The 21718-nt window shown below is 30.9% G+C and overlaps 1 protein-coding gene across 3 annotated transcripts; it reads left to right on the top strand.

The window, feature by feature from the left end:
* The first annotated feature begins 7998 nt into the window (after nucleotides 1-7998).
* Nucleotides 7999-19778, top strand: LOC124916181 (N-terminal acetyltransferase B complex auxiliary subunit NAA25-like). 3 transcript variants are annotated; one of them, XM_047456920.1, is made up of 19 exons: nucleotides 7999-8189; nucleotides 8691-8847; nucleotides 8938-9056; nucleotides 9168-9242; nucleotides 9403-9496; nucleotides 9582-9700; nucleotides 10254-10324; nucleotides 10774-10915; nucleotides 11010-11185; nucleotides 11545-11747; nucleotides 12303-12433; nucleotides 13239-13315; nucleotides 13993-14067; nucleotides 14345-14537; nucleotides 15204-15323; nucleotides 15421-15559; nucleotides 16273-16313; nucleotides 17567-17827; nucleotides 18887-19778. In XM_047456920.1, exons 1-19 carry the CDS (start codon nucleotides 8043-8045, stop codon nucleotides 19568-19570), a joined length of 3024 nt encoding a protein of 1007 aa, XP_047312876.1. In that variant the 5' UTR covers nucleotides 7999-8042; the 3' UTR covers nucleotides 19571-19778. The 3 variants fall into 3 exon arrangements, with proteins under 3 accessions (XP_047312876.1, XP_047312869.1, XP_047312883.1); XM_047456913.1 differs by having other exon boundaries at nucleotides 17564-17827; XM_047456927.1 differs by lacking the exons at nucleotides 7999-8189; nucleotides 8691-8847 and having other exon boundaries at nucleotides 9172-9242; nucleotides 17564-17827.
* The last annotated feature ends 1940 nt before the right edge of the window (nucleotides 19779-21718 follow it).

Below are 21718 nucleotides of genomic sequence, written 5' to 3'. Positions count from 1 at the left end.
ATATATTTGAACTTAGTTTTATCTATTCATTAAACTTTTCATACGTTATAACAATTATTTTCTATCAATTTCTCCCTTTTTGATTATTTAAAATAAATATTCAAAAATCGTAATATGTGGCCGGTTTGAAAATTAACTTACTTAATTTTTCTTATCACTATTTAAAATATCCACAAATTACTTTTATATGTGATATATCCATTTTTTTTTATTTTTCTAAGTATATTGTTGACTATATTTTCACATTCGTTTTGAAATAACTTTTTCAATTTAATTCTCAAACGTCAACGCATATGTTGTTCCATTTTCAAAGAAAGATGTTGCAAGCTAAGATAATAACGAAGTTGTTACTTATTCGTCTCCGCTATATTTAGATATTGTGTTTGTGTTGTGCCTCAAAAATCATCTATAAACAATAACAAATATTAATGTTGAAGATGAGATAAAATGTCTTATAATTAAAATGTAAATAATATGATAGAATTATTAAAAATAAAATATTATATTATGATACAAAACTAGTAATAGACTAAAACCGGTCATCTAAATATGATTTAGATTAAAAATGTGATTATCACCTTGTTGAGAATGAATTAAGAGTGAAAATGAATATAATTTGATAACGAAGTGAGTTTATTAGTTATAATAAGTTTTAATCCAAATCTAATAATCACAACTTAATTAAAATTTTAGGCGATCGATATTTTTAAATTAGTTATCAAGATGTTTTAAATTTCGATCATATAATAAGAATTATTCATATTTGGAGATATATTCTTCATTTTATATTTTTTTAAAGAACCTAACTATTTCAAACAAAAATAAATCTAAAGAAAAATTTCAAATAAAAACAATTATAAAAGAAGAAATTTTAAACAAAAACAAATATAAATGACCACGTTTAGAACCGGCTGAATTTATTATTATATTTATTAGTTTATGCACAATTAAAAAATATTATATAATATTATTTTATCTAAATCAACCACCAATAAATTATTATAAAAAAAGTGAAGTAAAAACATTTTTTTGTGATTAGGTTCATTACAAAATGACAAATATTTTTATTTTTTGCAATATTCATTTGGATCCAAACTATTTTAATAACTTAAAATTTTCAAATTAAAATTGTAAAAATGTGATTAATGTATTAGTTTCCTCTATGATTTTGTCTACATTCTAAAATAATAATAATTGGTCTGAACACATTAATTAAAAAAATAATAAGATATACACTCATGAGATCTTAAAATTTTATAATCTATGCATAAAACTTTTTCTTTTAATTAATAACTTTTTCAATAAAGTCACTCATATTATTGAATAGCTTAATTAATGTCATAAAAAATAATAAAAATTAAATCACACCTTTATAAATATTGAACACTATCCATTTCCCAAAAACATAGTAAGAAAATGTTTTCTCATTATAAACTTCTTTCCATCTTTATTTTTGTGTTTTCTCTACAACTTTTTAATACAGTTTATGCAGATAATATTTCTAACTTTAAAGCATCGTTAGCTCAACATGGATGGAAGCCAATTATCAACCCTAATAATCCAGTAGTAATAGAAAATGGAAAATTCGCTATATTCGAGCACAACAAACAAGCACATACGAATTTGGAATTCATTAACGTTGCTAAAGGAGAGGTTGAAGTGGTTGCCGGTATCAATTACCGCCTCATCATCGCCGCTAAGGAACAAAGCACGATCGGGAATTACATGGCTGCTGTTTGGGACAAGCCATATCCTATATCAAAAACACTGGTATATTTTATGAAGATAAATTGATTTTGTTTTGAAGTGGGAGAAAAGTTGGAAGAGTTTGGTGAATTTAATGTAATAATTGACTCATATGAAATGAGGAATATAACTTTAATATTTTCTCACTATTAAAATTAAGAGGTTCTTAATATTAAAAAAAAAAGACAATAATAGTCTTGAATCACTTTATTTAATACCAAATATTGACCAAATCGGGGAGCAGTGAATTCATGAATATACCATTAGTCATGATAAATAAAAATACACAAAATTACCACTTTTTTGATTGAACATTCAAATATTTTAAGAACTTTTTCAAAGTTATAACATAAGAATAAATTCATTCTAAATTGTAAAATTGTTTAAAACAAAATATAGAATATAGTTGTAAGCTACAATTTTTTTTGTTATGTAAGTAGTATAAATTAGATAGTTGATTATTACAAATTATGGGTGAATCGGTATGATTCGACCCGGCCCGGTAGGCAGCCTAAGCCACGACCTAGGGCCTAGGACAAAAAGAGGCCTATTTTTTTTTTTTTATATATGCTAGGTATTAGTAAGGATTTTTAGTTTTTTATTCTTTAATTTTTTTTTTATTATGTTAGATTTTTTGGCTCATGGCTCTATAGCCCAAATAGAGAAACAAACTAACACTATTAGAACAAAAAATTGAAATCCTTACTGTCTGTCTCACTGTCTGTCTCTCTTAGTCTCTATATCCTACATCGACAACGAAACCGACAACGTAACTGAAAAATACTACAAGTTGCTTTATCTAGTTTGGATATGCCCGCTGCTGAAATTCTTGATTTTGTAATGTCAATAGATTGTTATCCTAATGTCTTTATTGTATATCGAATTTTACTAACATTGCCTGTTACGGTAGTTTCTGCTGAAAGAAATTTTCTAAGTTAAAATTATTGAAAAATTATCTAAAATCTTCGATGTCTCAAGATAGATTGAATGGACTTGCTATTTTATGTATTGAAAAAGATTTTTTGGAATACATTGATTACGATACAATTATCAATGATTTTGCATCTAAAAATGCAAAAAGAAGTCACTTTTGTTGACAACTTATGTTACATCTTTGTAGATATTGGAAGGTTATTGAAGATCAACGGTGAAACACAAATGAAGTTTATGCGTAAGGTCCCAATTTCGCGTTTTCGTCTAAGGCCTAAAAAATCTCAAGAACAACACTGGGTATGATATACCGTATTATTTTATCCATACTGTATCTTTATATTGAAAATTTTGATATAAAAAAAATAGAATGACACGCTACCCATGATCAATTAAAAATGGATCAAACAACCATGCATGAATAATTGAAGAGGACATTATCTCTTTTTAATCCACTTTCCTAGTCCATTTGGGGATTAGTTTTCAGTTAAGAATCACCAAAAAAAAAATTCCTGCAAAATCAAAACACAACAAACTAATTCACAATATATCATTTTTTTTTCAATAATAACCTTATATGAGTATTATACTTCTTTTTTGTTTTTATGATTATATATTTTTTGGTTTATTTTCATTACTCTTATTAGTATTATTTATTTTATTAAATATATATATATTTGTTTTATTTTACTTATTTTATTTTTATTTTTTGGGTTTATTATTTTATTCATGAAATCTTAATTGTTTTATTTTAATTCGGTCAATTGAGTATAAAAATAAAATTTGTAGTCTCGAGATTGTTCTTTTATAAATTACAATGAATAAGAGTAAAAAATTAGTACGTGGATGGTTAAAATTATAATAATGTAATAAAAAATATTTTTTAATAAATAATTAAAAACTCATTTCTCTGTTAATCTTTTTTAACAATTATAAAACAAAAAAATATATAATATTGTTAATATCCTTATTTTGGATAATAATTAATTAAGTAGTAAAATTTACATATATGTTTTATTTTGTTAATATTTTATTTATTATGTGTTATCTAAAAAATTATAAATAATTATTTCTAAAATAATAAATAAAAATAAAGTAAGGAAGTATATAGATTAAAATTTATAATGTGACGATGTCTTTGTAGTAAAAGAGGAAGAAGAAGAATATACGTTTAAATATATAAGAATAATTTAATATAAATAATTAATTTAATAAATATATATAATTATTTCATATTTAATAATTTTCCTATTCTTGAGTAAAAACCACAATTCAAACATGCCCTCATACTCTTTCAAATATTTGAGAAAATAATTTTAAGTTAAGCTCTCTACGGGATTCACCATATTATTTTTAATTTAAGATTGGTTTTAGTGAATTAGTTAAAAAAAATATATAAATACAATTAACTTATTTTTTAAATAAATTATATAATATTACCATATAATTAACTCAATTCAAATGAATCTTGTCAAACAAAGTAAAACTCTTGACCCTTTAAATAAAGAGAAAATTTGGGTCCTGTTTAGAATTAGATAGTTTTCTAAATTTAAAATTTCACCTTTTATTATGATAAAAAAAAAATTTTAATTTAAATATACTCAATTAATTTTTATTTTTTTAACCACAATAATAATAAGATATCTAACAAAAAAAAAAAAAAAAAAAAATTCTATAATCTATAATCTGTATTTTATATCTACACAATAATAATGTACATTGAAAATATTATGGAAATCTATATATATATATATATTATTATGTATTTATTCATTTACTTTTTCCTTTACTTAATATTTTTATTAGTAAAAGTTATTTTTATTGACTAAATATATATATAATATTTAAAGTTAGCAACACCATAATAATTTAAGTTTATAATCCACGTATTTTCTTTCTCCTCTGTCTTATTCTCTCTTTTTTAATTAAATTTTATATTTTAAATATTATAAATATATTTTATCTTATATTTTTTTCTTTTCTAATTATTTTCTCCCTCATTAATTATATATATATATATATATATTCTCACTAATCATAAAATATATATTTTTTTATTAATAATTTATATATATAATATTATTTTTTATCCTTAATTTTATATAAATACATTTTATATGTTATTATACATTTTTTTTTGTCTAATCGTATATATAATATTTTTATTAGCATAAATATTTTTTTATTAATATAAAAATTAACTAGTAATAAATATTAAATACAATATATATATATATATATACACAAAATAATAAAATTATTTCAACAATCTCAAATTCTCTAGTGGTTGAAGTATTCACATTTTATACTTGAGACCAGAGTTCGAATTCTAAAACATGCAAATTTAGATTTTCAAAAATATATGGTGACACAATTTTAAACAAATGATATGAGGCATTTGAAAGTGTAAGGTCGGAATTAGTGGTTGGTTTGACGAACATTTGAAAATATGAGGTCACGAGATGGAGGTCGGGTGGTGGGTGGTTTGTCGAATGTGAGGTCGGAATTAGTTGTTAATTTGGCGAGCATTTGAAAGTGTGAGATCACGAGATGAAAATCGGGTGGTTTGTTGAGTGTGAGGTTGGAATTAGTGGTTAGTTTAACGGACATTTGAAAGTGTGAGGTCACGAAATGGAAGTCGGGTGATGGGTGGTTTATCGAGTGTGAGGTTGTAATTAGTTGTTGGTTTGATGAACATTTAAAAGTGTGAGGTCACGAGATGGAGGTCGAGTGGTGGGAGGTTTGTCGAGTATGGGGTCGGATTAGTGTTTGGTTTGGTGAGCAATTGAAAGTGTGAGGTCACGAGATGAAGGTCGGGTGGTGGGTGGTTTATCGAGTGTGATGTTAGAATTAGTTGTTGTTTAACGAATATTTAAAAGTGTGAGGTCACGAGATGGAGCTCGTGTGGTGGGTGGTTTGTCGAGTTTGAGATCGAAATTAGTTGTTGGTTTGACGAGCATTTGAATGTGTGAGGTCACGAGATGGAGGTCGAGTGGTGGGTGGTTTATCGAGTGTGAGGTTGTAATTAGTTGTTAGTTTGATGAGCATTTGAAAGTGTGAGGTCACGAGACAGATGTCGGGTGGTGGGAGGTTTGTCGAGTGTGAGGTCAAAATTAGTTGTTGGTTTGTTGAGTATTTAAAAGTGTGAGGTCAGAATTAGTTGTTGGTTTGGCGAGCATTTGAAAGAGTGAGGTCACGAGATGGAAGTTGGGTGGTGGGTGGTTTGTCGAGTGTGAGGTCGAAATTAGTGGTTGATTTGAAGAGTATTTGAAAATGTGAAGTCACGAGATAGAGGTCGGGTGGTGGGTGGTTTGATTTTCAGGTAGAATCGTCTGGTCGGATCGAATTTTGACCGGTTCGTAAGGTTACCGTTTTAAAGTTAATAACCGGACTGTTCACTAAACTGTTTCGCGGTCGGACCGCATATTTTTATTAAAATTCCAAATGAAATATTTATGTGAACAAGATGCTGACTTAATGTGGAGTTCTGATGTTAAAAAATCTCACATGATGTGATGTGACTAAGGTTATTTAATTTAAGACTCCATAGAAGGCTTTTAGAATGACTGTGCTATATACAAAATGATAAACGCAATTATGGTTGGTCTTGATAACAACCTCCTGGCCCGAAACATACAAGTTATACGAGTGAGTGATGAACTCTAATTCTATCATTTTCATTTTGTGAAAAATATCTTGTATACCAAACAAAAGTAGTTGCAAAGACCTTCCCAAAGAAACTAATTGTTAAAGACAAAACTAACCAAATGGAAGGTGCGTAGCTTTCACGAGATTGAGATATTCGTCCCAAGTTGTTTGTATAAACCAATGCTAGAGTAGTTCCACATGTATTTCCTTCTTTTTGCCCTTCATGTATGATCTCAGCTACTATACTTGACTTGTATCAGAGAGCTGATTATATTCTATATTCGATATGACATAACTTGAGATTGCCACATTTTCAATGTGAATCAGCTTTATAAGTGATTGTGCTGTTAAAGGTACCACAATCGCCAAGAATAAGATCACCAAACTCAAATGCGTGGAAAAACTTTGATATATGCCTTCTGTCAACGCATGCGCTCTAGTAAATACAGTAACAATGTTGTTAAAAATACCTATGGTCCTTAAATATGCATAAGTTTTTGCAACTGAGTAAAAGGACAACGGTTATGGCAACAATTGCTGAAACGATGCAAATCCAGAGGTCTTCTATATTTTTATTAAATTGTCACATAAAAAAATAGTTATCAATAACAACCACTGAGTTAAAGTTGTATACCAACAACAGAAACACAAATTCTAAAGAACATATTATTTATACATTACTGATTAATTTGTTCAATGTGCATATAGCTTCAAATTAAATGCACTTTAGGTTAAATTTGTTTTTTCAATAAAACGACAAAAATTTTTTTTAAAAAAAAGAACGAACGTTGTTAATTATTATTTGTTTAAGAAACATAATTATTTGTTTATTTATGTGTTACAAATTGTCGTTTGAGCATACGACAAAAAAAAAATATGTATTAAACAACCAAGAAATCAGTTCAACCTAAAAGTGTATATACAAATATAAATCAAAAAAACCAATTGAAATCTAATAAACAAATAAACATTAAGCCAAACTCTTATATCCTTAACATTCCGGTTACCCAATTTAGATATTTCTTCGACTCCTTTGTTGTTCAACTTATGCTTTGACCCTGTCCCCTTCTTTGGCCTTTTTATTCAGGCTATACCATCAATTTTCACACATCGACAAACTTTTATCGCAAGATGTTCTAAACAATTTATGCTACTTTATAGTACTATCAACTTTAGTTCAAGTTTTGCTTAGAATCAATTTTTGTAACCAAAGAACAAACTATTATTAGTTACATTAAAGAGAGGGAATGAAATCGTCTTCAAAATTCATTCGTTTCAGCTTGAAATCGTCAATGAATTTTCAAGAGGAAGTCGTTCATCCAGTGTGGACATGAGCGGCGCATCCAAAACCTTAACGGAAAATGACTGAATAGGTGAGAGAAAGAAGCGTTAGAAATTTTTTTTTTGTTTTTTATAATAAGATCCTTATAAATTTTGTTCCAATAATGCATAGTTTTTGAGTCTCAAATCCCCAAATTGCAAGGATTAATCAATTGAAACAAAATAAATAAAAATAAAAATTTCATAGACATAAGAAAAAACATTTGATTGAGATGGTAATAATAAAATGTGTTATAAATTTTAACATTAGTATAGTCAAAAAGTTATCGAAATAATAACTTATATATATAGTCTTCTCACCCCCTTCCTCCTCTCAATTCTCCCTTTATATTATTCTACCCTAAATTTCCGCTGCTATCAAAACTAGCTCTGCTGTAATGGCGTCCAAATTCGGGTTGCCCGGCGGCATACCTGAGCGTCGTGTTCGGCCTATATGGGACGCCATCGACTCTCGCCAATTCAAGAATGCTCTGAAGCTCTCTACTTCTCTTCTCTCCAAACATCCAAATACTCCATACGCCCTCGTGAGTATACGTTATGGTTGATTATGATACTCTTTCATGTTTTTCGGCATGTATGAATTGCACAAAGATCTGTTATGCAAGTGAACTGTTTGTCATTTCTCTCCCCAATAGAAAGTTGGCTCCACATGTAGCTCTACTTATTTACTTGTCTTTCTCATCAAATTTACTAGCTTTATGTTTAAACAAACAATGTGCTTCAAAAATTGTACTATGAAGCTGCTGGGTGATTTCAAGCTTTGGGTTCTTTTATACTGACCCTTTCCTAATTCTTTATTAACAATTCTAGCACTAACTACTAACTGAAACCTAAACTGCTACTACCTACTATTCCTACTTAGCCCAGTACTACATCACATGTAGCATAGCTTTTCTTATCTTTAAATGGACAGATCTGTGATGAATGTCTGCAAATTTCTGTAGTGCTTGGTCAGCTTTCATTTTTATAATTGATGGATTGCTGATTTACTTTAACATATATTTTTAATATGGCATTCCATGCAGGCTCTTAAGGCTCTTATTTTGGAGAGGATGGGTAAAAGTGAGGAAGCTTTATCTATATGCTTAAATGCCAAGGAGCTGTTACATGCAAACACCTCTGTCTTAATTGATGATCTGACTCTCAGCACATTGCAGATTGTTTTCCAACGGCTTGATCACTGTGTGTATTTGTGAAAATGCATATCATCTTTATGCTTCATATACATAATGAAGATTGATTTTTTTTTTTTGTGATGATTTTAATTGTCAGTGGACAAGGCTACCAGCTGTTATGAGTTTGCTTGTACGAAGTTCCCAAATAATCTTGAATTGATGATGGGACTTTTCAACTGTTATGTCCGGGAATACTCGTTTGTAAAGCAGCAACAGGTCAACAATGTCAAATTGTGATAGTTTTATTTTGCTTGAGGGTACTTTTTTTCCAAATGTTTATGGTTAAGGTTTTAGACTAACCATATCCGAAAATGCGCTTTGTGCCAGATAGCTATTAAAATGTACAAAATTGTGGGTGAAGAAAGGTTCTTGCTATGGGCAGTTTGCAGCATCCAGTTACAGGTCCAAACTCATCTTGTTTTCTTTTTCTGTTCCATTCTTCTTCTTTCATGCGCTTTGCTGTTCTTTTTCGTTAGTGACAAACATTAAAGCAGATATTTTGTTTGATGTCTCTTTTTTCCTGGGACCTTATCTTGTTTTGATTTTTCATGGGTCCTCATAGGTCTTATGTGGCAAAGGGGATGGTAAGTTGTTGCTTTTGGCTGAAGGCTTACTTAAGAAGCATATCACTTCTCATAGCTTACATGAGCCAGAAGGTGAACTTTACGTTTGTTGGAATTCGGACCAAGAATGCATGTGTTTTGTATGACCTACCAATTGCATAACTCAGTTCTCTTGCAGCTCTTACTGTGTACATTTCTCTCTTGGAGCAACAATCTAAATTCAAGGATGCATTGGAAGTTCTTTGTGGGAACTTAGGATCACTTATTATGATTGAAGTCGACAGATTGCGTGTAAAGGTATTTTCTGTTGATTTTCCATTTAGATATCCTTCTTTGAACATTTTCTCCATGATTGCTCAATTTGTTTGAACTGTCTTATCCTGTTTTTCTTTTTTCAGTTGTTTATCAATTCTTCTTTTCCATTTTGGTTGTTCATGGATACATCTAATCCATTTCCAATATAACTTAAACTTATTACCTTGTTTATTTTGCATGTAGGAAATATATTTTTCATGTCATAGAAGTAAACACTCTGTGCATAGTTATGTTGTTTGTGTAATTTATTTGACCAATTGCCTTATGGAAAATTATGTTGTTATTTTCTGCTGATTTTGGAGAGTAAACATATTCTGAGTAGGATAAAACTGAAATTTCCTTTATGTTGGGCTCCTATTGGGCATTGCAAGGAGGTGTATATTCTTAATACAAATTTTCCCCAAAAAATAAACACTTATTACTATTGAAGATTTTCTATACTCTATCTAGAGTTTCCACCATTTGTTTTCCATTTAGATGATTCTTCTCTGCTGCTTTCCTTCAGCTTCTTTATTCTTTTATTTCAAGTGCACAGGGTAGGGTTCTTGCTCGAGCTGGGGATTATGCTGCTGCAGTCGATGTATTTCAAAAAATCCTTGAGTTATGGTATGCATATGAAGCGATGGAAGTCGTCTGTTTCTTTTTTGTAGCAGTTTCCTTTGATGTACTGAATGCTTCTCTTTTATCTCCCATGAGTATCTGAATAAAGGTAGATGGCCTTCCTACCTTTCTGGCACACGAGAGAGCAGAAAGAGCAGGTCAAGTTTGACATGCAGAATTTTTTGCTCTTTTCTCTATTTTAATTTAACATCATGGTTTATGCATATTCAATTTGATTCATTGTTATAATTTTATCAAGTGGAATAGCTCTAGTGTTTCTAGAACTCTCTCTAATGGTTAGGGATATTCATGACCTTCATTCTCAAACAGGAGGCTTAGTTTTGAAATCTTGGCCATCTAAAATATCCCCTATGTGTTCCCTTGGTTGTTTTTATGATATATATGTGCATCTCTAAATATATTATCATTATTGTCTTTTTTTTCTCCATTGGCAGCCCTGATGATTGGGAGTGTTTCCTGGATTACCTAGGCTGTTTGCTGGAGGATGGAAGTTGCTGGTCCAATGTCCCCATCAGTGATTTGCGTTATCCTAGAAAATATTTAGACAGCAATTTTTCACATTTGACTGAAGAAAGTGTATGATCTGGATCTTGCTTCGTTTATTTTATTCAGTGATATTGCCATAACTTACACATCTATAACATTGAACTGTGATCTTCTACATGTCTAGTTTGATTCTCGCATATCAACTGCAACAGTCTTGGTGCAAAAGTTACTTGAAGAAGCAAACGAAGGTTCTATAAGAGGTCCGCGCCTCGCTCTTATTGAGATTGAAAGGAGGAAGTCCTTGTTTGGAAAAGAAAATGATGACAAATTAATAGAGACTATAATGGAATATTTCTTGAGGTGCATTTACTTACGTATTCGTTGATTTTTCTCATTAAATGAAACCACTTTTATTTTAATATTGTATTTTCAGTTTATTTATATAACATTTTTTCATCTTACTAAATTTGATTTTTGAGGAGCTTGACCTTGTACATTAATGACGCTGTAGCAAAATGATTTTTTAGGAAAGGAGAAAATAGTTTTTTGTTTGGCTAAAAGTTGTTTACTTTATTAAATGTATGCTTTTAATGACCTCTGTTTTCAACTTTGTCCATGATTAACATCTGTATGCTGGTTACTTTATTAACTGATTTATTTATTATGAAAACACAAGTGATCCTAACATATTTAACTGTTCAAAACGTCTTTAAAAAAAGGTTTGGACACTTGGCCAGTTGTACTTCTGATGTGGAGCCATTTGTTCAAATGCTGTCTCCTGGCAAGAAGGCAGAATTTGTGAAGACGTTGACAGAGAATATGGAACCTATAGTTGCTGTGCCAAAAGAGGTGCTTGGTCGATCAATCACAGTTTTCAAGATACAAGAACTTGTTGGCAGTTTCTTTAATCTCCCGACAGATGGTTTGTCTCGTCTTTTAATATGCTCTAATTTTTTGAATGGTAGATTCATGAAATGTCTTAATTTTCATTGCATGGATTTGAGTAAAATTTTTACAATTTGTTATCACCTACTCTTTGGGTATCTTTTTAATTCCCTCTGAAAATATATTTGAGCATATATTGTTGTTTTATTGCAAATGATTTTGTAGTTTTTCCCATGTCTAAGTAATACCATTTGACAATAGAAGTTTAATGTATTAGTTAAACATGCTATAATATTGATTGTTTCCAAATATGTTCGTAAATCCTTTCTCTTGAAACATCTTTCTCTCTCTCTCTCTCTCTCTCTCTATATATATATATATATCTGCCCAGTGACTCGCCTGACTTAAAGACAGCTTTAGTTGACCTAAAAACTTGGTACACTGTTAAGGTGTCATCATGAATAAGGCATTAGTATGTTCTTTACCTAGTGAATCCTACGCCCTTGCACTGTCTTTAGTAAATATTAGATTATCTACACGGTACTTTTTTGGGTTCATTTTGTGAATATTGACTCTTGTTATCTGGTTCAAGATCTTGAGCTTCTTGCTTTACAAATGGTGGAATTGTACTATAAGAACCTTCCACTCTCCAAGGAATTGGATCCGCAAGAAAATATGCCTGGCGAAGAGCTTCTGACTTTGGTCTCTAATATTTTAGTTCAGGTACACAATGTGACTCTGGTTGTATTTGATTGGTTTTGCTTGATGCGTCCATATCTTCTTTTTTTCTTTTCTTTTCCGTGATTTGGCTGCCAAAAAGAAATAGTTGAGTTTCAGCTTCTTATGCTTTAATATCATTAAGAGAAATGTATCACTCTCTCATGTCCTAGATGCCAATTCTTTGATAATTATTGAAATTGTATGTATTAAGTTAGATCAGAGTGACCTATGAAAAATCCGGCTTGTTAGAAATGATTGCAGCTAATTGAGCTCTGTTAGAATTTACTTAAAACCTATATTCTCCTTTTTTGTTTTGTTAGTTTAAGATCTTTTATTGCAGATTAATATTTCACACGCCTCTAAAGTATATGCTCGTTTAAATTTTATCCAAATTAATCCTTGTTTTCTAGATTTACATGTTTTGTCAGTTTCTGTTCCTTCTTTTAAGAAAACAAGCTGAAGGGTACAACATAACTTTTATTCCCTTCTAAGACATTGGTTAAAATGAGGACAGAAGTACAAAGAACTCTTTTAACTGTAATTATACATCCTGCATGTGGGTATGGGAGGTTTTTAACTGTAGGAATTAAAGATGTAGGAATTGACCAGTTCCGAGTTTGATCTGAAAAATGCATCACCTTCCCACACAGACTCCATTGTTAAGTTCTATATATGACCTAGTTTAGGTCAATACTGTGCTTGGTTGGGCTATTTGCAATAAATATTACCTTAATGCATCTCATGGGTCTGAACGTACATGCATTCTTTCATGAAATATGTTGATGATTAATCTTTTCTATCTCTATAGTTGTTTTGGCGCACAAAGAATTTTGGCTATCTGGTGGAAGCAACTATGATCTTAGAGTTTGGTTTAAGTGTTCGCAGGTTAGATTCTTTTGGTTGTTTTGTTCTATTACTTCTAGTTGTGGGTACGTAATTGGTTTTAGTAATTGTCAACACATCAAGCATGTTAATTTTGTTTTATATTCTGAATTCAGAAGTCAAGAGGAAAGTGTATGTCTTCTGTCTGTCTTTACTTTCTTCAACATTAATCTGGTGTCCTGTTTACCGTCCACCTCTTCCCTTTTTAGGATGAGTGATAAATTCAATATGTCAAACTGAGTAAGCCAGTGAGAATGATAAAGTTAAATGTCTAGTCTCATGGGAGATTTGCAGAAAGCAGTAGAAAAGTGTTTGTCTTGGTTTGTTGTTTTCATTTTAAGTTCTTTCTTCTATTTCCTTGGTTTGTTACTATTCACATAATATTTCTGAATGTCTATTGTTTTATGGTTCTTGAGATGTGTACATATGTTTTACTAACTCTTGTTCATTAAATTTAGCTGCGACTTGTTAAGATGTGATATTGTACTTTGTATTCTCTAGAGTTTAGATGCCAGTAGTCATCTGTTTCGTTTTTCAGTTGTAGATTCCTATGCTATTAAAGATATTGGATTATTGGTCCTTGTGCATTAGGTCATCAAATTCTATGCTTTCATCTCTAGTTTCATTATGCTGTGTTAATAGTAGTCTCTGAAGATAATGTTTTGACTGATCGCTTGCAGGTTTGTGTGGCAATACAAAATTATGCTGTTGCATCTTTATTCTCACTGGGGTGTCCTGCCATTAGCTTATCAATGGTAAGAAAGATCTATTACTTGTGGCTCATTTAATAATGCTCTAATGTGTTATATTTTTTATGCATTTGAGAGAAAAATTCCATATCAGATTTGAAATTCCTAAACTGGTGCCCCCTCCTCCCCTGCAAAACTAATATGATTAGAGTGGAAACTGTGGCAGGTTGCTTTACAGGACCAACAGCTCTAAAAAACAGCTCCTTTTGCATTTGGATTGACCTATGGTTGCTTTAATTTTGAGCCAGATATAATAGAAAACTATCCTTTTTGACATTTGCAGGTACAAGTCTTTGGATGTGAAGAATATCTTGCTAGAAACAGTTTCTCACCACATCTTGCCACAAATGTTGCTTTCTCCTCTTTGGATAGATCTAAATGATCTTTTGAGCAATTATTTGAAATTCATGGATGACCATTTCAGAGAATCTGCAGACCTTACATTTCTTGCATATCGACATCGGAATTATTCCAAAGTATGTGAGATTATTTTAAGCCTTTTCTTTCATCACCTTTATCTTGTTGGTTTCATGGAACATTCTATCACTAGGTAAAATGAAGAATATATTTGTATCTACATCTAACAAGTTTTTATCTATTGTATACTTTGGGACTTGTACATGGCAAGTACATTTGTAGTATGTAAGTTAACCATTTAGAAACACTTTCTCTGTTAGATATCTCATCTGGATGTGGATCAGATGAGATCAAACCGTGATCTAGGCTTGATTTGGTAAGCTTGCAAACATAGTAAGTAAATATGATTACACATAATGCGTTGTCATACTATGTTTGTTAAGATTTCTACTCAGCCAAGTGCAAGGGTTCTACTCAGCCTCCAGATTATGTAACAAGTGCATGTACTCATTCCAAGTGCAAGGGTTCTACTCATTAAGAATCTTGTAATCATATTCCAAGTGCATGTTCTACTCAACTTGAGGGAATTGTAAAGCAAATGTAAATATGGAATATGTGATTGAGAGATACAAGTAATTGCTTGATTTTGATTTGATTTTCTTAATTATTATCATTCCATAAATAGTTTAGAGTTAGTTACATGTATATGGAAGAACAATTATGTACAAACACAATTCAATACAGTACCATTTCCTCTTAACTATCACATCACAAATACATTTCAGGTGATTGAGTTCATTCAATTTAAAGAAAGGCTGCAAGGCTCTAGCCAGTATTTATCAGCAAAGATTGAAGCACTTATTCTTCAGCTAAAACAACATTCAGATAATGTTGAAGAAGAGGAGGTATTTTTCAAAATAAATCTGAATGTACTTTGTTATTTTTTTCTTCTAGATTGTGAAATTCTAAAGGTCATCTATATTCATGTTTTTTTGGATCCAGCGCATACTGGAAAACTTGAAATTTGGCATTGACTTCCTTGAACTTTCAAATGAGATCGGGAGCAAAACTTTGACCTTCAACGAGGATCTCCAGTCACGACCCTGGTGGACCCCAACTTTTGACAAAAATTATCTTCTAGGTTTGCATATCAATTATCTCACACTATGTTTTTTTTTAATGTAATCTCACACTATGTCTGTTATCATAACTTAAACATTTTTATATATGTATATTGTGATATGGCGTAAGAATCATGTTACGTTTTTTTAGTCTTGAGATGGCTAAATTAACTAGTTTCTGTTTATTTATGCTGATACTAAGTTCAGACTTTCCACTCTATAAAGGAAGGGGGAAGAGAAGCTACATTATATGACTTTTCTTCTTCCAAGTCACTTCTGTAACTTTTTGCATTACTCTGGAGTAGAATAGGTAGGTTGCTTCCAAACGGCCCCAATTTCCCATGGGGTGTATTGGGCTAGAGAAACATCTCCACACTATGCAATCTTCAGAATTTGTATTTTTCTTATAATTTTTTTTAACTTCTGCTAAAATGAGTTGAGGGAGGGCAAGGTTCCAGATTTTATATTTTTGTAGATGAGAAAGAAAACAAGCATAACTGAACCTGGTCAATACTTCTGTTCCTGGAATAACTTCAGACTATTACAAATAAATGCAGAATTTGTGAACCTCTTTCATGATAGAACTTGCTGTATTTATTTTATTTTATTTTGATTATGGCTAAAGTTTCATAAATTAGAGTCTCATACTCCATTTTATACTAAATTGTAGAATTTCATGATCTATATATTTTCTTCTCATCTGACGAATGAGACATGTATGCCCTGATTGCAGGACCATTTCAAGGAGTGTCCCATTGTCCGAAGGAAAACATGGTAAAGGACATCTTACCCATCTTACCTTGAAAATCAGTCTAGTTTTTTTTCATAAAGAAATGGTATAGACAAATATGTTTAAGAGCTTTCTAGATAAATATGGGTACCATTTCTAGTGCATTGTGATTTTTACTGGATGAGAATAACCAGGAAAGGGTTATCTCCATTGACTTAGTCTTTTTTTCAAAGATAAAACTACTTTCCATGATTATTTGCGCTGGCACGACACTGCCCATTAGTAATTTAGTATTCGTGCCAGGCTGGACCAACATTAACTTTTATTGACCCCCACACAGTCCATAGACACAATGACTGCGCCGTTGACGGGCCATGTGCTCATGCCAGGCCCATGGACCACTACCAGGCCGAATGCCACGCTGTATGATTAACTTGAGCTTGTCTGATATAGTTTATTTTTTATTATTATAAATAATCCAATTTTTGAAAAAATTATTGTTTGATTAAAAAGTAGAGTATTTGGGTTAAATGACTAAAATATTGTCAGATTTTGAGATGGATTAAAGTCCTCAGATTTTGAGATGGATTAAAGTCCTCAGATTTTCTTAAATGATCAAATATGTATAGAGTAGTTATCACTCTACATGATAGGAGCCCACTAATCTACTACCTTACACACAAACTAGTTTAACTATTTCCTCACTCAATCTAGGCGGTAAATTCCAGTCTGAACAAGGAGATACAGAAGATCTTAATACTACTAAAAATAAGAGTGTCTTTGAGGACAATCGCCAAACAAAGGGTTGATGTTGAGATTTTGTATAATTGTGTAAGATCAGTAAAGTGACATCCACCGAATTGACATGATTGATGCTGAAGCGTGATAGTTTGAGCTTTTTGCGCTGAACAATAACACCACTTTGATACAATGTGGGCTTTTATGGAGATTTTTTAGGGGGGTTAAAACCACATATTTTCTTAATGGTCAAATATGTATCAAGTGGCATTTATACCCTAAATACATGTGGATAGTTACCACTACTAGGTTGACTATTTCCACAAATATCATTGTATTTACTTTGATAAAATGTTATAAGAAATAAAGTAACATTTTACTTGATGATTTGATTTGATGAAACTAACTCTTCATCAAACAAGGCCTTAGCTTGTGATGTGAGCTTTCTTAAAACCTCTCTTTATAATATTGCAAAGGGTTATATTTATAGTTGACTTTGAACTACCCATTATGGTAAGAAAACATTGAAATACTTATTTGTTGTTTCACATTGAAGCAGCACCAGATAAATCAAGCTCAAGTAAATATGCAAAAAACCTTAGAGAAGAGATCTCTACTTCCAAGGATGATTTATCTTTCTATTCGCTGTGCATCATCATCAATTAAAGAGAATATAGAGGCCAATGGTTCTATTGTTGATACTAGAACCCCATCAGAGTTGAAGGCTTTACTTGACCGATACACAAAGTTCTTAGGGTTCCATTTTCAGGATGCTATAGAGCTGGTTGTTGAAGTTTCAAGTGGCAAGAAGCCTTTAGAGGTATGAATCCTCAATCTCGTTTGTTAGCCTTGTTCTTAACTGCTTCCTGCATTTCCATATGTTTGTTAAAGTGATATACTTCCTCAATTCTTATTAAAATGGCAGACAAGTACTACAGATAAAAGAGAAAATCTGAGTCATATACATAATTTTCTTTGAGAAAAGCTCATTTTCTTACTGAACTTGCAATAAACCTTGTTTTGCTTCTTCAATTTATTACAGGCTTGTTTTGCTTCCTGAAAGTTTAAAAATGACTCCAATTACTTCCTGTCATCATTTTCTGCATAACTCCGTTAATGTCTTGATATACTTTTTAGGAAGATCAAAATATTTTAGCTAAGAATTAAGATTAAGGAGGTACAAGAATTGTGTAAAGATGAATAAGAATTTCACGGAGTTAACTAGAACCAAGGAAGTCATTTTTACCACTATAGGAAGCAAAATGAGCACAAAATGCTCCTTTAATAATTCAAGTTCACCAAATGAACTTTTGTCCTTTTATTTGTTTGAAGAAAGGTATACTTTTATTTCAAGAAAAGGCGTGTATTGTTCGACTTATATGCTTAACATATTATTAGGAAATTACTTTATTTAGCCTATTTGGAAACTAATATTATGTCACAATCACGATTTCATTGGAAAATCGTGTTAAAATATGAATTTTTTTTATTGTTATAAGATTTTTTCCGGATCAGATCAGATTACTTTTTAAATCACAATTATTATATTGCGACCTTTGTTGCTTCATTTAGTATACGAACTGATCTAAAAGATCCTGATCCAAATTAAAGTGTATTTTTGGTATAAACTTATTTTTCTTCTTGATCATCATCTGATTAATTTTTGAATCGAGTCAGATTTTGTAACTAGATCATTGCTATTTCCTGCCAACATAACACATAGATTTCTTAGTCCATAGAACATGAAAAAAAATTGATACTATTATTATTTTTTTTGCTGAACGTTTGCTCTACATAATGTCTGGACTTCCTTCTCTCAAGACTATTTAATTTACCTTGTTCCATTTTTCCATCTTAAAAGGGTCCATTGTTTTGACAGGCTTTAAGGTCGGACCTGATTGACTGGGTTAACTTTGCTGTACTCATGAATGCCTGGAATCTAAACTCAAACGAGTCGAGGCAAGATATATGGAGCATGGTCAACTCTCTGATAGAAAAGTATATCGTTGATGAAATCAGCTCTCTAGGATCCGTGATTTCATCTCCAGGCTCTAATCTTCCCACATTGATACAATTGGTTACCGAACCACTCGCCTGGCACAGTCTAATAATACAAGCCTGTGTTCGAACCTCCTTTCCATCTGGAAAGAAGAAGAAGAAAGTAGTGGGGCCTTCAGAACAGTCTAATAACAATGCTAATTTTTCTCAGGGTATTAGAGATTCAATTGAGTCTCTGACCAGGTCTATTGAAAAGGTTGCCGAATGGCTAAGAGAAGAAATTGGAAAGCCAGAAGACGAAAATGTTGAAGTAATAGTTTCCTCTATAGATACAAAAGATCAGAACGGAGGACCTGGTAAGGTCTTGAAAGTTCTTGAAACGAATATCTCTTTGATGATGGGTGATGTGGATCTAGGCGATCAAATCTCAGGGGCATTGAAGCTGTGGAATCATGTTGAGGTTGCGAGAAGAATAGTTAATGGTCATCATACTGTTCTGTCCGAGTTTCTTCGGATATGTGAATTAAAAGTCCAAACATTGCGGGCATTAAAATCACAGTTATAAGTAAAACCCGTTTATCATTTGAACTTTTTTTTTTTTGAAATTTTTTATCATTTGAACTTAGTATCAAAGGATGAATAATTTGGTTTTCTTTTTATTTTTGGCTAGCTGACAGTTTTTATTCATTGTTTCTCTTAATAAACATTGATTCTCAGGAACTTTTACCATATTTGTTGTTCAAAACTTGGTATTCTTTTTGGCTGGTGTACAATTTCTATTCTCCTTTTACTGTTTTTTTTTTCATTGATTTTGGAAGATTCTCTTTTCACTTAATAGCTACAGTTAGGCACCCTGTTACAATTGTCCTGAAATCATAGTTTGACTTATTTCGGAACCATTCCTTATTTACAAACCATATTATGAAAATAAAAAATGGTATTCAAAATTAGGGTTAGTGGGTCAGATTAGGTTTTATATTAATAGTTTCAAACGTTGTTAACTTATTATTTACGTGACATTTATAAATAAATAAAATATTATGTTACTAATTTAACTAACGAATTTTAACGAATTGAGTATTTTAAATAAGAGTGTTAAATATTTTGTCTGAATCGAATATCCGACTAAATTCGAATGTTATTTTCTATTTTTGATTTAAATTTTAAACTAATTTGAATTCAAATATAGTTTTCAAATTTTATTTTCGGTTTTCGAATCGAATTATAAACTAATTCGAATTCAAATACAATTTTCGGTTTAATTTTCGAATTGGGGTTTCTCAAAATCAAACCGAAAATCAAATTCATTTTTTATTATTTATGTAAATTATATATATTATTATATATAATTAAATAATTATATAGATTTTATTATATATTAAATTAGATAAGTCATTAGCCTTTCAAATCTATAAGACTATAATTCATCAAATTTGTTTATAGTGAAGATATAAAATGTACAAGTGTAATTATTATAATAAAAAGTATAATTTTGTATGTGTGTTCAATATTTGGTTTGAATTAAATATTCGACCGAATTCGAATAACTGACTTTAAATTTTAATATTCGATTCGGTTTTCGAATTTGCTTAAAAATAATAAAAATTTGAAAAATCCGAATTGAGGAACTCGAATAATTCAAAATCGAATCGATGAACACCATTAATTTTGAATATCAAATTTTAGAAAATTAGGAGTAGTAGTTAAATTAGTGAGATAAATATTTTATTTATTTATAAATATCACGTATATAAATTAATGGTGTTTGAAAGACAAAATCTCAATTTTTTTTATAATTTTAACTCAAAAAATTCAAATTAGTGACAAGAAGCCCCAATTTGGAAGTGAAATTTGACAAAATAACCCTGATAATGGGTCAACTTCGAAAAATAATCCATGCTTGATAAACCTTGTAAAAATGACACTTTCGGCCCGCGAAATGTCCGTCTTGCCCCCCGAGACTGCCCCTTATCGCTTATAAGCGCATAATACAATATACGTGTATTATATAATACACGTATATTGTAATATGCGTATTTCATAATACACGTATTACATTATACACACATTATGTAATACGCGTATTTCATAATATATAAAGTTAATTTGAGACACTCATTTTTTAAAAAGCGTTCAAACTCACGACTTTCTCTCTCTAACTTCCACGACACTCCAACTTCGTTCAGCATCAGTTCAACTTCGTTCAACATCATCATCGCTCAACTCTCATTATCGTCCGTCCGTCTCGTTGATCCTATATTCATGTGAGTTTATAGTTTATGTGTAATGTTCTTATTATTCTGGTGTTTATGTGTAATACTTCAATGTATGCATATATTGATGGATAATCCTTAGGTTTAGGGTTTATGTAGCTTTTAGGATACATAATACGCGTGAGTGAGAAACATTGAATAAGCAACATTAGAATATACACACATGAACCCTAAAACCTAAGGATTTTTCATCAATATACACATACATTGAAGTATTACACATAAACGCCAGAATAGTAAGAACATTACACATAAACTCTAAACCCACCTGAATATAGGAACGACGAGACGAACGGACGATAATGAAAGTTGAGCAATGATGATGTTGAACTGATATTGAACGAAGTTGAACTGATGTTGAACGATGTTGGAAAGTCATGAAAGTTGGAGAGTAGAGTCATGAATTGGAGAGAGAAAGTCGTGAGTAGGAATGTTTTCTT

The sequence above is a fragment of the Impatiens glandulifera genome, chromosome 1 (assembly GCF_907164915.1).
Source record: "Impatiens glandulifera chromosome 1, dImpGla2.1, whole genome shotgun sequence".
NCBI lineage: Eukaryota > Viridiplantae > Streptophyta > Magnoliopsida > Ericales > Balsaminaceae > Impatiens > Impatiens glandulifera.
Note: the sequence above shows the minus strand (reverse complement) of the source record. Positions and strands in the feature narration are given on the sequence as shown.